Source organism: Amaranthus tricolor, chromosome 5 (genome assembly GCF_026212465.1).
Source record: "Amaranthus tricolor cultivar Red isolate AtriRed21 chromosome 5, ASM2621246v1, whole genome shotgun sequence".
Taxonomy (NCBI): Eukaryota; Viridiplantae; Streptophyta; class Magnoliopsida; order Caryophyllales; family Amaranthaceae; genus Amaranthus; species Amaranthus tricolor.
In genome coordinates, this window is record NC_080051.1 from 238,107 (window position 1) to 256,676 (window position 18,570).

The 18,570-nt window shown below is 37.8% G+C and overlaps 1 protein-coding gene across 1 annotated transcript in view; it reads left to right on the top strand.

The window, feature by feature from the left end:
* Positions 1-15,877: 15,877 nt before the first annotated feature.
* The window catches only part of LOC130812795 (uncharacterized), a 30,217-nt gene continuing 27,524 nt past the window's right edge, over positions 15,878-18,570 (top strand). Inside the window, exon 1 of the mRNA XM_057678402.1 lies at positions 15,878-17,828. Within this exon, the coding sequence (XP_057534385.1) occupies positions 15,878-17,828 (1,951 nt within the window). The remainder of the gene's footprint in view (positions 17,829-18,570) is intronic.

An 18,570-nucleotide genomic window follows, 5' to 3' on the forward strand; every position in this document is an offset into this window, starting at 1 on the left:
TAGGAACAGGCCAGTCTCTAATAGCTTCAACTTTCTTTTCATCCGCTTTTATCCCCTCAATTGACACAATAAACCCAAGAAATTTTACTGATTCCGAAAAGAATTGACACTTTTCCAAATTACCATACAATTTTTCTTTAGCCAATACACTAAAAACTTGATGCAAATGTTTAACATGCTCGTCTTCACTTTGTGATCCAAATACGCTTGGTAATTGCAACAAAAACGTATGATTATAAAGTGACGAAGGATATTCCAAGATTGTTCTCACAATGCCTTGCCAAGAGTTGGACTACCAAGCCTCTTGTCACTGCAACAATGATAAATTCCGTTGATAAATCAAGGGAATGATCAATTGTTCTTGGATAAGTGCAGCGTGGCCTTGAAGACTGATCAAGGTTCACACACACACCAAGGGCAAAACTGGCCCTAGTAACCCCAATTGCAACGCAATTGTAAAAATTCAAACACTGAATTTTTGAGAAGAAAACTTTCATTAAGCATCAATAATGTTCAATACAATGATGATCACTACTATATATAATGCTAGGAATCAAGGCTAAGTCCAATACAAGGAGGTCTTAACGGTTATAACGGTCATAATCAGGCGCGTGTGCATACTTACGCCTTAATTAACACAAAACAGAATACTCAGCAGCTGGTATGATGCTGCTGGTTTGTTCTTGCGTCTGGGCGACCTTGGGCTTGGATTTCAGCCCTTCTTTGATGACTTCCAATAATGTTCTTGGACCATGGCAGCTGGGTCCATGTGTGGAGATTCCATTTATGCCCTCCACGTCATCACACCGGTTCAGCTTGCATCTGTGGACGTCCATCAAGGTGGCCTGGTCAGCGGGTTCATGGAGTAGCTGCTGATTGTCTGATTTGTCTTGGTCAGTGGCGTATGCTGTGCCTTTTGGGCTTGTTGTTGATATAATTAGTTGCCTTTGATCTTCCTTAATTATTGTATCACTTCCTTGGGTATTGATTTGGAAGTCTTTACTTGATGTTGAAGCTGAATCAGTAAGTGCAGGTGATGATTCAAACACTTCAAGTGTGTTGCTCATGATGTTGCTTGGGTGTTCTTGGCCTGCGTTGTTGCCCTCTGAGCCTGAGTCTTGACTTGGCTCAATCCCCCCTTCTTGAAAACGAATTGTCCTCAATTCGGAGTCTTCATAGTAAGGTGCTAGATCACCGATATTGAATGTGGGTGATACACCATAAGCAGCTGGCAGATCCAATGTATAAGCATTGTCACCTGCTTTGGCTATTATCTGAAATGGACCATCTGCTTTTGGTTTCAACTTGTTGCTTCTTTGTTTGGGAAATCTCTCTTTGCGTAGATGTACCCAGACATAGTCTCCAACTTTGAAATGCCGTTTCTCTTTGAAGGCCCTGTCTGTTTTCCTCTTGTATTGGTCATTAGCATGCATGATGTTCTGCTGTACTTGCGTGTGTATATGCTGTGCTGCAGTGATTTGTTTCTCAGCGTTCCATGCTCCTCTGTCCTGCAATGGCAAATGAACTAAGGTAGTAGGAGTCAAAGGGTTAAAGCCATACACGCATTCAAAAGGTGAGTATTTGGTAGTCAAGCTTGGACATCTATTATATGCAAACTCAGCGTGTGGCAACTTGTCATCCCAATCCTTTGTGTTTTTTTTAACTAATGTGCGTAGTATGTTTCCTAATGTCCTATTCGTTACCTCGGTTTGCCCATCCGTTTGAGGATGGTATGCGGTGCTAAACAACAACTTGGTGCCCATCATATGCCATAAACTAGTCCAAAAAGTGCTCAAGAATTTTGAGTCCCTATCACTAACAATACTTTGAGGTATGCCATGTAATCTAATGATCTCATTAAAGTACAATTTGGCGATATGTCTAGCATCACTAGTCTTGGTGCAAGGTATGAAGTGTGCCATTTTCGAAAATCGATCTACTACAACCATGATGGCATCTTTGCCCCTTGCGGTTCGAGGTAGGGCTACAATAAAATCCATACTTACGTGTTCCCATGGATGATTAGCAACAGGGAGGGGTCTATATTCGCCTTTGTGAAAAGTCAGTTTAGCTCTCACGCAAACCTCACATCTCAATATGTGCTTGCCCACTGTGCCTAGCATTTTAGGCCAAAAGAAATGTTGTGCGAGCATGTCTAATGTTTTTTGAATGCCAAAATGGCCTGCTAATGTGCCCTCATGTACTTCTTTGACCAAGATGTGCCTCAATGGTGATCTAGGTATGCACAACCTATTGTTTTTAAATAGGAATCCATCTTGTATGTAGAAAGGTCCATGTGGCCCCTGTGTGCACTCAACATATAAATCTCTTAACTCAGGGTCCTCGAGGTATAAGGGCTTAATCATCTCGAAGCCTAAAATTTTGGCTTCCAATATAGCTAATAAATGATATCTTCTACTTAGAGCATCAGCTACAATATTTGCCTTCCCTGCCTTATACTTAGCTGAAAATGTGAAAGATTGAAGGAACTCTACCCACTTGCCATGTCTAGAATTTAACTTACTTTGGCCATTGATGTGCTTAAGTGATTCGTGGTCTGAGTGTAGGATAAAGGGTTGAACCTTTAGGTAGTGTGACCATGTTTCTAGTGCCCTTACTATAGCATAAAACTCTCTGTCGTAGGTAGAATAGTTAAGTCTACTCCCATTTAGTTTTTCACTAAAATAAGCGACAGGTCTCCCTTCTTGGAGTAATACAGCCCCTATCCCTTTCCCACTAGCGTCACACTCAACCTCGAAAGGTTTGGTGAAATCGGGTAGTCTCAAAATGGGTGCTTTACACATCAACTCCTTAATATGCTCAAAAGCGGCCTGTGCCTCAGTAGTCCACACAAAGGTACCTTGTTTGGTACATTCAGTTAAGGGTGACATGATGGTGCTAAAATTTTTGATGAATCGTCTATAGAATGATGCTAACCCGTGAAAAGATCTCACTTGTGTAATGGATGTAGGTGTGGGCCAGGTGCTAATTGCCTCTATCTTCACAGGGTCTACCTTAACTCCGTCCTTCCCAATTATAAATCCTAGAAAATTAACCTCAGGCATCATGAAAGCACATTTCTCTAATTTTCCATAAAGTTTTTGTTTCCTCAAAACGTCAAACAATCGCCGAAGGTGCTCAAAGTGTTTGTTGACAGTTACACTATAAATCAAGATATCATCCAAGTATACAACCACAAATTTCCCAAGAAAAGGTCTTAACACCTCGTTCATCAGCCGCATAAATGTGCTTGGGGCTCCGGTTAACCCAAAGGGCATTACCAACCACTCATATAGTCCATATTTGGTTTTAAATGCCGTTTTCCACTCATCACCTTCTCTCATCCGTATCTGGTGATAGCCACTCCTAAGATCGATCTTGCTAAACCAGCATGCTCCTGCTAATTCATCTAGCATGTCATCTAGTCTAGGCATAGGGAATCTATACTTGACAGTAATGTTATTCACACTCCTGCTATCTACACACATTCGCCATGATCCATCTTTTTTTGGGACTAAGAGTGTAGGTACGGCACATGGACTCAGACTTTCCCTTACATATCCCCTGGCTAACAACTCTTCTACTTGTCTTTGTAACTCTGTAGCCTCAGTAGGGTTTGTCCTGTAAGCTGGTCTATTGGGTATAGGTGCCCCGGGTATTAGATCTATTTGATGCTCAATGCCCCTGATAGGTGGTAAACCTTGGGGTAGGTCATCTGGAAACACATCCTTGAACTCCTCTATCAATCTTTGCACAGTTGGATGAACAGATGTGTGTTCAGAAGTGGATTCCTTAGTAAACATTATAAACACTATGTTTCCTGATCGTAGCTCTCTGTCACACTCTTTCCTACCTATCAAGTGTGTAGGTGATGGTTTGGTTTTGGTAGGGGGTATGGCTTTGTGAGGTGGTAGTGGCATTAATTCCTTAGTCTTACCCTCGTGTCGTAGGGAATACACATTGGTGAAGCCATTATGTATAGTTTTCCTATCATGTTGCCATGGTCTTCCGAGCAGAACATGACAAGCGTCCATGGCTAAAACATCGCAAAGCACTTGGTCGTGGTATGTGCCTATGCTAAAACTCACCAAACATTGTTTACTAACCGCATTCCCCTTACTATCATCTAACCACCTTAGCTTGTAAGGTCGAGGGTGAGATCTAGTGGTTAAGCCTAAGGTTTTGACTAGCTCTTTGCTTACACAGTTGGATTCACTGCCTCCATCGATGATCAAATCACACAGTTTATTCCCGATCTTACATTTTGTTTGAAAAATGTTTTCTCTTTGGTCTGAATTCTTGACCTGTGGGACTGTGTGAAGGTTTCTCCTGATCAATAGATTGTGAAGCTCTTCCTCCGGGTAAACATGCTCTATGTCCTCCTCTTCCTCACTTCCCTCAGTGGTATCCTCCAGTCTTTCCATGTATCCATAGCTATTTACTCTAAAGGAGCCCTCATACTCATCCTCAGGTGTGGGTGGTAATATGACTTCCTCCCCTTTGCCTTCTATGTGCACTAGCATAGCCCTTGGTCCTTTCCTACTATTAATTGCTTCCCAATCTCTTTGTGTAAAGGCGCGTGCGTTGGGACAATTTCTCTTATAGTGACCGTGCCCATGACACTTAAAACATATGACATCTCTAGGGTTTACGTCTTTATCCTTGGCATTGGTTGGTCTTTCTATGTGAGAACTAGCTGGAGCAAAATGGGATTGTGTACTCTTACTGTCAGGCAGCTTCTGTGCAGTAGACCTACTGTTAGTAATGGGTGTATATTGTTGTGCTCCCTTATGGTCAGAAAAGTGCTGTGCAGGCTGCCTAAAGCCACTGATTTCCTTGTTTTTGTGGAATGTCTGTGTAGATTGCATATGCTTTCTGCTTGCTGCCTTCTCGAACATCAAAGCACTGTTGCAGGCACTCTCATAGGTCAAGTTTGGCATAACCTCGACTTTCTCCTTAAGGTCTGTTCTCAAGCCACCTAAAAACCTTCCCAACCTTAATTCTGCAGGTTCATCAATATTGCATAGCACTGTTAACCGTTCACCCTCCTGTATGTACTCTGCTACAGACCTAATCCCTTGCCTTAAGGTGCTCCATTTGGTGTACAGTTGCTGTTTGTAATTGGTTGGAATGTATTTCCTTCGAAGGGACTTCCTAAGTTTCTCCCATGTACGGATTTTAGGTCTTTCCTCACGTGTTCTTTGCCTTTGCACACCGTCCAGCCAGGTTGCAGCTAGCTTAGTTAGTTTGACCTTTGCTATCTTATATTGGTGCTCTGGATGTGTGTCCTTAAATTCAAAATAACGTTCCACTCCCCTTTCCCATTCAATATACACCTCTGGATCATGTGTAGTGCCATCAAATTCAGGTACATCAATACGTATGGTTTTATCTTCTCTCCCATGCTCACTGTCAAGGTGTGAATATGCATGTAATGGTTGTGGTGATGTATTATTTTGTATCTCTGTGACAGCCATTTTTAATTGGGATACCATGTTGAACAATGCATCAAATTTTTCCTCGTTATTCATGATGATTATATGAATGTAACACACACAAATATACAAATATGCAAAAGAATGTAGTGCAGCACAACTGTACTGATCACAACAAGCAACTGTTGTGTTCTGAATCTGTACACAAAAGTTCTTTGAATGTCAAGGTAGTAATGTTCTTGCAAAGATAATGAGTTGTGGATTTTTCAACCAACATGCAAAGAAAGAATTGGTGCAGCAATTGATGTATGTAAATGGAATGAAAAATTAATGCAGTAAGCTGGTTCTGTTTTGCAACAGAACTCAGATTGAACAACTTGTTTTGTGCACAACTTGCTCTAAAATGAAACAATATCAATCGCTTTGCCCTTTAGATGAATTTGCTAATGTGAATTCCTTAGTTATTTGTGGATTACAGCCAATTATGCATGAGAAAGAAGAAAAAAAATCAATTATGAACAGCAATGTCACAAAATCAGAATTTGAAGAACTGTTCTGTGATTTGTTATCCAATGCACAGCCACAATCATAAACAATTCGAAATCAAAGATGGGAAGATGATGTAAAATGCAAATCTATTTTAACTAATTCAGAATGAAATTTTAACAGATATGCAAAGAAAAATCGCCAATTTCAGAAACTCCTTCAAGAACTGAGTTCTTTAGGGTTTCAGAACCAATTTCGTGAAATTCAAATGATGTATGCAATGATGATCAATCAAATGTAATGGTAATGCAACGAATTATATGCAGAAACACTAATTCACAAAGTAATTAAACAACAAGGAAGAAAACAACCAGGATTTGGAGAATTGACCACTGAATCGAACACGAACATGAAAATCGCCCTTTTCTCTGAAATTGATTTCTCTGATCATTCAGTCATGATATTGAGAATTCTTCTTTGTGAATGAAACAAGGATGAAATTCAAGCCCTACACGTCCTTGCTCTGATACCAATTGATCCAAATACGCTTGGTAATTGCAACAAAAACGTATGATTATAAAGTGACGAAGGATATTCCAAGATTGTTCTCACAATGCCTTGCCAAGAGTTGGACTACCAAGCCTCTTGTCACTGCAACAATGATAAATTCCGTTGATAAATCAAGGGAATGATCAATTGTTCTTGGATAAGTGCAGCGTGGCCTTGAAGACTGATCAAGGTTCACACACACACCAAGGGCAAAACTGGCCCTAGTAACCCCAATTGCAACGCAATTGTAAAAATTCAAACACTGAATTTTTGAGAAGAAAACTTTCATTAAGCATCAATAATGTTCAATACAATGATGATCACTACTATATATAATGCTAGGAATCAAGGCTAAGTCCAATACAAGGAGGTCTTAACGGTTATAACGGTCATAATCAGGCGCGTGTGCATACTTACGCCTTAATTAACACAAAACAGAATACTCAGCAGCTGGTATGATGCTGCTGGTTTGTTCTTGCGTCTGGGCGACCTTGGGCTTGGATTTCAGCCCTTCTTTGATGACTTCCAATAATGTTCTTGGACCATGGCAGCTGGGTCCATGTGTGGAGATTCCATTTATGCCCTCCACGTCATCACACCGGTTCAGCTTGCATCTGTGGACGTCCATCAAGGTGGCCTGGTCAGCGGGTTCATGGAGTAGCTGCTGATTGTCTGATTTGTCTTGGTCAGTGGCGTATGCTGTGCCTTTTGGGCTTGTTGTTGATATAATTAGTTGCCTTTGATCTTCCTTAATTATTGTATCACTTCCTTGGGTATTGATTTGGAAGTCTTTACTTGATGTTGAAGCTGAATCAGTAAGTGCAGGTGATGATTCAAACACTTCAAGTGTGTTGCTCATGATGTTGCTTGGGTGTTCTTGGCCTGCGTTGTTGCCCTCTGAGCCTGAGTCTTGACTTGGCTCACTTTGACTATACACCAAGATATCATCAAAATAAACCACAACAAATTGACCCAAGAAAGGCTTTAAAGTTTGGTTCATAAGTCTCATAAAGGTAGAAGGTGCATTAGACAACCCAAAGGGCATGACTAACCATTCATAAAGTCCTTCTTTAGTTTTAAATGCGGTTTTCCATTCATCCCCTTCATAAATTCTAACTTGGTGATATCCACTCCTAAGGTCGATTTTAGAAAAAACTTTCGAACCATATAAATCATCTAACAAGTCATTGAGTCTAGGTATTGGAAATCTATACTTGATGGTGATTCTATTAATGGCTCTACTGTCCACACACATCCTCATTTCTCCAGTTTTCTTAGGCACAAGTAAGGTAGGGACGGCACAAGGACTTATGGACTCTCTAATCAAACCTTTAGCTAACAATTCATCAACTTGTCTCCTAATTTCTTCGGTCTCTTTAGGATTAGTTCTATAGGCTGGTTTGTTAGGTAATGTGGAACCGGGAATGAAATCAATCTTATGTTGTATGTCCCTTTTTGGTGGAAGTCCATTAGGTATCTCAATAGGAAAAACATGCGCAAATTCATCAAGTAAAGGCACAAGCAAAGGGTGATCATGCAAAACAGATTCGGTTTCATCATTTAGCAATAACAATTCTTTTCGTTCCACAAATTCATGTTGTTCACTTTTAAGTATAGGAATCAAAGAATGAAAATTTGTTAAAGTTGCTTGTAATTTAGAATTATGGCCAGGTGCATATGGAGCTAACGTGATCTTTTTCTTATTTAAAACAAAAGTATGTGTATTTTTAAAGCCATCATGCATAACTTTTCTATCATATTGCCAAGGTCTTCCTAATAAAACATGACATGCATCCATAGGTATAACATCACATAAAAGACTCTCCTTATAACTATTGCCTATTGAAAACGATAGTAAAACTTGAGAGTTTACAGGAATACCTTTGTTTTGATTCAACCATTGAATCATGTATGGCTCGGGGTGTGGAGTGGCGGTGAGATTAAGCTTGTCCACCATGGTCTTTGAAGCGACATTAGTGCAACTTCCTCCATCAATGATAAGCGAACAGATCTTACCTTTAACCGTACATTTTGTGTGGAATATTGCTTCCCTTTGTGGGTTTGGATCTTTGGCTTTGACCCCACTAAGAGCTCTTCGCATAACCAATAATTCTCCTTCATCTGGATATATCATTTCCTCATCAAGTTCAGCATTGTCACAGAAATCCTCCTCGTTTTCCTCTTGATGATCATCAAATTCAACCAAGTTCACCATTTTTCGGTTTGGGCATTCGGATGAGATATGTCCTAAGCCTTGACACTTAAAACATCTCCTAGGTGTGAATGAATTGGTGTTTGCTTTGGGTGTATTGGGTACGCTTACGGGCTGCTTTAAATGATTATTTTGCAAAGCTTTTGAATCTTGCGAATGGGCTTTAGAATAGGGATGGGGAGTGTTCTTTTGGTAGGAATTGAAATTGGTCGTTCTTGCTGAAGTGAAACGTGAGGTTTCCTTCATTTTAGTTCTTTGTTGTTTTTCCACTTTATGTGCAAGGTTAATTAAATCATCAAGGCAAGCATAAGGTTGTAATTCAACAATGTTTCTGATTTTTGAATCTAAACCATTTAAAAATCTTACCAAAGTTTGATGATCATCCTCCTTAAGGTCGCACCTCATTATCATTGTCTCGAACTCTCGACCATACTCTTCTACACTCCTGCCATCTTGTTGTAGATGTTGAAGTTTGGTGAAATTCTCTTGCATGTAGTATGAAGGCAGAAACTTTTCCTTCATTTGCTTCTTCATCTTTTCCCATGATCTAATCTTGTCTTTCCCTTCTCTTTCTCGTTTTGCACATTTGCTAGCCCACCAAGTAGAAGCATATTTGCGCAATTTTAATGCTACTATCTTTACCTTCTTTTCTTCATCCGTATTCTTGTAATCAAATACTCTTTCAACGGTTCTTACCCATTCAAGGAACTCATCTCCATCTAATCTTCCTTCAAATTCTGGAATGTCGACTCTAAGATCATCTCCACGGCTTGTTTGCCTACTAACTTTAGGACTTTCAGACTCATAATCCCCACCTTCCCTTAAGGTGCGTTTTAGGTCTAGATACTCTTTAAGTTGGGTTTGTAGGTATTTAATGGTGGCATTTTGCTCTTCAACAATTCTGCTCAAATCACTTGTTTCTCCTTCACCACTTTGAGACATGGTGTTATGCTTTGTGAATGAACGAAATTAAGGCTCGGAGCGTAGCCTTGGCTCTGATACCAAGATGATATAGATTGGTATGCCTCAAAACAAAACCAAGCTATAAGCACACGTAGTTTGCTGTTTTCGTTTAATGAATTTGTTTTTGTGATTTTTGTGGTTTTATAACAAGGGAAAAATGAAATGTATGTGTTGATTTTTCAAACTGAAAATGGCTTGCCAAAGGTTGCTTCGATACAGATACACCACGAAACAAATCTAAGGGCTCCTAAGAACACATTCAAACTTTAGCCAAAAGTATGAAAAGCATAGGAACTTCAAATTACTTAAACTAATCCAAGTTAAAGTAAATTGCAAATAAGAACAAGGAAAATTGCTCAAAGGGTTGTGTTTGTATTATGCAAGCTGAATGCCTTCATTACATGAACTACAAGCCTATTTATACTAAAAGGAAATCAGCCCAACAAAAAATAAATAAAAAAAAAAAAAAAAAAATTAAATTAAAAAGCAAAAAAATCAGAATGTTGCTTGTTTCTTAACGGCTAGGAATCCACTTGCAAGTCCACTTGCAAGTTGCATCTTACAATCTTCTATGGAAATAATTAGGCTATTTTGTAGTGCATAGCTATATCTTACAAAGTCTTCATAGGCTATTTTCTAGGCTGATTTGTTTTTTGTAGAAAAGATCTTCATGTAATAATGAACCAAAATCAGATTTCCCAACGGCTGAATTCTTGTATGATTTGCAAATATCTTCATATGTCCTTGGTTTATTTGCTGTCTCAAACAACTTGATTTTGCTAAATATATTTTTTTAATCTTCCACTTGCTGAACCTTCATATTTATATTCTTCATATTTCCTTGGTTTATTTGCTTGATATTTTCAGCTGCTTGCTTGCGTTTCAATCGCATAATATTCGACCCATGAGCAAAATTAAATACTAAACTCAAATAAAAGAAAAGTACAACTCGACTAACTAAGCATGAGAAATGATTAAGCTTGATCCTAAACCTGGCTTAAATCATTTCGAAGAAAACAAAAGACCCAAATACTCGAAATAAAATAAACGACTTAAATAATAAAACGACCCAAAAAAAAAAAAGAAGACTTAGTTTATGACTACGAAATTAAAGGATTTCAGTTTTGGACCTTGAATTTTAGCGTCTTCCATTTGATGCATCATTATATTGATCTTGGCTAGCTCAGCAGAACTAGATGTAGGTGATCCTACATCAACGATGAAGAATGAACAAGGATCAATGATCAATGACGAATGAACAATGAAGAATGAACAAGGATCAACGATCAATGAAGAATGAACGATGAAGAATGAACAAGGATCAATGATCAATGACGAATGAACGATGAAGAATGAACAAGGATCAATGATCAATGAAGAATGAACAAGGATCAATGATCAAAGAAGAATGAACGATGAAGAATGAACAAGGATCAATGGTCAATGAAGAATGAACGATGAAGAATGAACAAGGATCAATGATCAAAGAAGAATGAACGATGAAGAATGAACAAGGATCAATGATCAATGAAGAATGAACGATGAAGAATGAACAAGGAGTAATGGTCAATGACGAATGAACGATGAAGAATGAACAAGGATCAATGATCAATGACGAATGAACGATGAAGAATGAACAAGGATCAATGATCAATGAAGAATGAACGATGAAGAATGAACAAGGATCAATGATCAATGACAAATGAACGATGAAGAATGAACAAGGATCAATGATCATTGAAGAATGAACAAGGATCAATGATCAAAGAAGAATGAACGATGAAGAATGAACAAGGTTCAATGATCAAGGAAGAATGAACGATGAAGAATGAACAAGGATTAATGGTCAATGACGAATGAACGATGAAGAATGAACAAGGATCAATGATCAATGAAGAATGAACGATGAAGAATGAACAAGGGGTCAATGACGAATGAACGATGAAGAATGAACAAGGATCAATGATCAATGAAGAATGAACGATGAAGAATGAACAAGGATCAATGATAAATGAAAAATGAACGATGAAGAATGAATAAGGATCCATGATCAATGACGAATGAACGATGAAGAATGAACAAGGATCAATGATCAATGAAGAATGAACGATGAAGAATGAACAAGGAGTAATGGTCAATGACGAATGAACGATGAAGAATGAACAAGGATCAATGATCAATGACGAATGAACGATGAAGAATGAACAAGGATCAATGATCAATGAAGAATGAACGATGAAGAATGAACAAGGATCAATGATCAATGAAGAATGAACGATGAAGAATGAACAAGGAACAATGATCAATGAAGAATGATCGATGAAGAATGAACAAGGATTAATGGTCAATGAAGAATGAACGATGAAGAATGAACAAGGATCAATGGTCAATGAAGAATGAACGATGAAGAATGAACAAGGATCAATGATCAATGAAGAATGAACAAGGATCAATGATCAAAGAAGAATGAACGATGAAGAATGAACAAGGATCAATGATCAATGAAGAATGAACGATGAAGAATGAACAAGGAGTAATGGTCAATGACGAATGAACGATGAAGAATGAACAAGGATCAATGATAATTGACGAATGAACGATGAAGAATGAACAAGGATCAACGATCAATGAAGAATGAACGATGAAGAATGAACAAGGATCAATGATCAATGACGAATGAACGATGAAGAATGAACAAGGATCAATGATCAATGAAGAATGAACAAGGATCAATGATCAAAGAAGAATGAACGATGAAGAATGAACAAGGATCAATGGTCAATGAAGAATGAACGATGAAGAATGAACAAGGATCAATGATCAAAGAAGAATGAACGATGAAGAATGAACAAGGATCAATGATCAATGAAGAATGAACGATGAAGAATGAACAAGGAGTAATGGTCAATGACGAATGAACGATGAAGAATGAACAAGGATCAATGATCAATGACGAATGAACGATGAAGAATGAACAAGGATCAATGATCAATGAAGAATGAATGATGAAGAATGAACAAGGATCAATGATCAATGACGAATGAACGATGAAGAATGAACAAGGATCAATGATCAATGAAGAATGAACAAGGATCAATGATCAAAGAAGAATGAACGATGAAGAATGAACAAGGTTCAATGATCAATGAAGAATGAATGATGAAGAATGAACAAGGATTAATGGTCAATGACGAATGAACGATGAAGAATGAAAAAGGATCAATGATCAATGAAGAATGAACGATGAAGAATGAACAAGGATTAATGGTCAATGACGAATGAACGATGAAGAATGAACAAGGATCAATGATCAATGAAGAATGAACGATGAAGAATGAACAAGGATCAATGATAAATGAAAAATGAACGATGAAGAATGAATAAGGATCAATGATCAATGACGAATGAACGATGAAGAATGAACAAGGATCAATGATCAATGAAGAATGAACGATGAAGAATGAACAAGGAGTAATGGTCAATGACGAATGAACGATGAAGAATGAACAAGGATCAATGATCAATGATCCAAGATCAAATACGTTATCTCATGAGCCGATTGCTTTAGTTCTTGAAGTACTTGGTTTTAATCCTTTTAAATCTGAATTTGTTACATGTCTAACTTGGGTTGAAGATTAAGTGAAGCTACATATATATTGGTTGGACGTCACTTTGATAGGTCCAAGTTTAGTTATGTTTTTTAATGTCTTTTTACCACTTAAATCTGATTAATTAGCTACTGCATGCTTAGGGAACAACTTAAATCAGCCTAATGCATGCTTTGGAGGCTATTTAATGTTGTTTTGTGAGTTCCAATGCTTGTTCCCCATGCTTGGACGTCCCACCTTAATTTCTCTTGCTTTTTAGCTTCCTTTTGCTGTTGTAACTCTATTTAAAGAGAGCTATTCATGAATGAAAGTTCAGACTTGTTTTATGAATCAACCTTTGTGTTTTCTTCTTGCCTATCTTTGTGTTTGTCCAAGGTTAACAAGAGTTCTTTAATACTTTGAGTGTGTTCTTGAGTATTAAACTAGGGGAGATTGAGTTTGTCTTGTCTCTAGCCTAAATACTATTGCATTGAGTTTGTTCTTGTGCTTTGGTTGTCCTATTTTCATTCAAATATACATTCTGCCCAAATTACTTCTTCTTTCTTTTCTTTTGTCCTTCTCCTTCCTTAATCATTTAGGAAGTCTTGAGTTAGCATTTACATCATTTGGTATCAGAGCTTTGGTATTTTAAAGAGTGTTTCAAAGTGTTAATTCATTCAAAATAAACACAAAAAAAAAAAAAAAAAACTATGGCTGAAGAAAACCTCGCTGAGCTATTGAGATCAATCAATTTGAGGTTAGAAAGAATGGAGAAAAAAAATGAAGAGCGTGAGATTGAAAAACAAAAGCAAGATACAAGAATGGATGCTATGGCTGATATACTTTTAAAAGCTACAAGAAAAATTGGTGAGATTGAAAATGAGGATTCTAGTAGTGGAAATAATTATAAATCTTTTGATGAAGATAGGGGGCTTAGAATTGATCTTCCAGAATTTGATGGAGGTCATGATAGCGAATCATTTCTTGATTGGCTAAGGCAAATTGAAACCGTGTTTGAATATAAGGAGTATGATGATAAAAAGAAGTTTAAGCTTGCTGTTCTTAAACTCACTAAACTTGCTGCCTTATGGTACGAAAATGTTAAAGCAAATAGAAGAAGAGAAGGAAAAAATAAAATGGACTCTTGGGAAAAATTTAAAAAAAAGATGAGGGATAAATGGGTGAGTAAGGAGTATGAGCAGGAGCAATACTTGAAACTTACACATCTTTCACAAGAAAATGAGATGAGTGTGGAAGAATACATTAGAGAGTTTGAAAAACTATGTTTGATTTGTGATTTGCAAGAGAAGGAAGCCTTTAAAATTGCTCGTTTCATTAAAGGGCTGTCCAAAAATATTTGTAGAAAAGTGGAAGTTACTCATTATGCTTCTTTTAGTGATGTTTGCAAATTGGCTTTGAAATATGAAGCACAATCCAAGGAAGAGAAAGAGAAGGAAAAGCCTAAGTTTCCTTACAAAGGTACTTCGAAGTTTACTCCTTCCAACTCAAAAGGGAGTACTTTTCAAAGTAAGGCTTTCCCATCTAGTTTTATAAGCGAAAAATCAAAAGAAGAGGCTGTTGTGTCGCCTAGTGAACTTGCAACAAGGAGGAAATGTTTTAAATGTCATGGAAGAGGACATATTGCTAGTGAATGTCCTAGCAAGGCTGTTTTAACATCTACTCAGTGTGCTATTATGGATGAAGAGGAAAAAATGTATAATTTTGTGGCAAATGAAGTGGAAGATTTGGAGGATGATTATGAGGAGGAAATACAACCAGAAGATGAGTACAATATGATGGTGGTTCGAAAAGTGCTATTTAGTGAGCCACAAGCTGATTTGAAGCAACGCCACAATTTGTTTCATACTAGATGCAAAATTGGAGAGAAGACTTGCAATGTTATAGTTGATAGTGGTGCACAAACTGATGTAGTATCATCTGAAGTTGTGAGTAAGCTGAAGTTAGCTACTAGAGATCATGAAGAACCTTACAAGTTGAATTGGTTGAATGATAGCACTGGAATAAGGGTGAGGAAGCAAGCTTTGGTTTCTTATTCTATTGGAGGCTTTGAAGATGAAAGATGGTGCGATGTAATTCCCATGGATGCTTGTCACTTGCTGCTTGGAAGACCATGGCAATTTGATCACAATTCGGAGCATAGAGGAAAAAGTAATGAGTATATTGTAACAAAAAAAGATGGTAGAAAAGTCAAATTAATTCCCTTACCCCCTAAAGTTGCTAAGAAAGAAAAAGACAAAAGCAACTATCTTGTAACATGTAATGAGTTTGAAAAAATAGTGGATGAATATGGTGGTGGTTATGCTTTGGTTCTAAGGACCAAAGATCAGATTAGTACTTCTTGTGATAACTCATCTTCTTTAAATGAGTTATTAGAAGAGTACAAAGATGTATTTCCAAATGACTTGCCCAAGGGCCTCCCACCAATAAGAGGCATTGAGCACGCCATTGACTTGATTCCTGGAGCACCTTTGCCAAATAAAGCTGCTTATAGATGTAACCCCGAGGAAAGTAAAGAGCTTGAGAGGCAAGTGAGTGAGTTGATTGAAAGGGGCTACGTGAGAGAAAGTCTTAGTCCTTGTGCTGTCCCTGCCCTTTTAGTGCCTAAAAAAGATGGCACTTGGAGAATGTGTGTAGATAGTAGATCCATAAATAACATAACCATCAAATACCGTTTTCCTATGCCTAGGTTGCAAGATATGCTTGATGAATTAAGTGGAGCCTTAGTCTTTTCAAAAATAGATTTAAGGAGTGGTTATCATCAAATGAGAATAAGGGAAGGGGATGAATGGAAAACTGCTTTTAAAACAAAACAAGGGTTATATGAGTGGTTAGTGATGCCATTTGGGCTTTGCAATGCTCCAAGTTCTTTCATGAGGTTAATGAATGAGGTTCTCCGTCCTTTTCTTAATAATTTTGTTGTTGTTTACTTGGATGATATTCTAGTGTATAGTAAAAACAATGAAGACCATATGGTGCATTTGAAGAGGTTGTTTGAAAAATTGAGGGAAGTAAAGTTGTATGGAAAGCTTGAGAAGTGTTTTTTTATGACCCCTAGTGTGTCATTTTTGGGATACATTGTGACTAGAGAAGGAGTGCAAGTAGATCCAGAAAAGGTTAAGGCAGTTAAGTCTTGGTTGGCTCCAACCAATGTGCATGAGGTAAGGAGTTTTCATGGGCTTGCTTCTTTCTATAGGCGGTTCATTAGAAACTTCTCTTCTATTATGGCTCCCATTACCGAGTTAACAAAAAAGGGTGAATTTGAATGGACTGAAAATGCTCAAAGGGCTTTTGATAAAGTCAAATACATGCTTTGCAATGCACCTATACTTGTTCTCCCTGATTTTAACAACGTGTTTGAAGTAGAGTGTGATGCAAGTGGGGTTGGAATAGGGGCTGTCCTTATTCAAGAAAAGAAGCCAGTAAGTTTCTTTAGTGAGAAGTTAAGTGAGGCTAAATTGAATTACTCTACTTATGATCGTGAATTTTATGCCATCGTTAGAGCTCTTGATCATTGGTCTCATTACCTTAGACCAAAACCCTTTGTTCTTCATTCTGATCATGAAGCTTTAAAATTCATAAATGGGCAACAAAAACTTAATAAAAGACATGCAAAGTGGGTAGAATTTCTTCAATCATTTACCTTTAGCTCCAAATATAAAGATGGAAAAAGTAATATTGTAGCTGATGCTTTATCTCGAAGAGCATACTTGCTTTCTATGGTGGATGCTAAGGTTTTGGGTTTTGAACAACTCAAGGAGTATTACAAAGATGATCCTGATTTTGCTAATGAATTTCCAAAGCCATCGAAAGATTACGTTGATCAAGATGGTTATCTTTTTAAAGGTAACAAGTTGTGTGTTCCTAAAAGTGGCATTCGTGAATTATTGGTAAGAGAAGTTCATAGTGGTGGATTGGCTGGTCATTTTGGCATTCAAAAGACTCTTGATATTCTTGGTGAGCATTTCTATTGGCCAAGGATGATCAGGGATGTTACTTTAGTTGTGGAGAGATGTGCTACATGTCAAAAGTCAAAAGGGCATTTCACAAAAGGGCTTTATACTCCATTACCTGTTCCAGATTCTCCTTGGGAAAGTGTTAGCATGGATTTCATTGTTGGGCTACCACGGACTCAAAGGGGTAGAGATAGCATTATGGTGGTGGTAGATAGATTTTCCAAAATGGCTCATTTTGTAGCTTGTAATAAAACAGATGATGCAGTAAAAGTGGCTGAATTGTACTTCAAGGAAATTGTCAAACTACATGGCATTCCTCGAAGTATAGTTTCGGATAGGGACTCCAAGTTTTTAAGTCACTTTTGGAGGACCCTATGGAAGTTGGTTGGTACCAAGTTACTATTTAGCACCTCTCATCATCCCCAAACTGATGGACAAACAGAGGTGACAAATAGAACTTTGGGTGCTTTGTTACGTGGTCTTGTGAGCAAAACGCAGAAAGATTGGGACATGAAACTAGCCCATGCGGAGTTTGCTTACAATAGGGCTCATTCTTTAACTACTTCTCGTTCTCCTTTTGAAGTAGTGTATGGAGTGAATCCATTTGTGCCTGTTGATTTGATTCCCTTGCTGAAAACTAATATAGTAGAAAAAGATGCAAAAAAGAGGGTGGAAACCTTTCAAAAAAACCTGTGAGCAAGTAAAGAAAAGAATTGAGGAGATGAATAAAAAATACCAAGAGAGAGCAAACAAAAAAAGGAAACAACCCATATTTAACCCTGGGGATTTGGTTTGGCTTCATTTGAGAAAAGAGAGATTTCCGAAGCTTCGCAAAAACAAGCTCATGCCTCGTTCTGATGGTCCGTTTAAAGTACTTGAGAGGGTAAATGATAATGCATACAAGATTGAACTTCCTGATGAGTTGATGGGTGTTAGTGCTACTTTTAATGTGGGCGATTTGTCACCGTACTTGGATGATTCAAGTTTGGGGACAAACTCTTCAAAAGAAGGAGAGAATGATCCAAGATCAAATACGTTATCTCATGAGCCGATTGCTTTAGTTCTTGAAGTACTTGGTTTTAATCCTTTTAAATCTGAATTTGTTACATGTCTAACTTGGGTTGAAGATTAAGTGAAGCTACATATATATTGGTTGGACGTCACTTTGATAGGTCCAAGTTTAGTTATGTTTTTTAAAGTCTTTTTACCACTTAAATCTGATTAATTAGCTACTGCATGCTTAGGGAACAACTTAAATCAGCCTAATGCATGCTTTGGAGGCTATTTAATGTTGTTTTGTGAGTTCCAATGCTTGTTCCCCATGCTTGGACGTCCCACCTTAATTTCTCTTGCTTTTTAGCTTC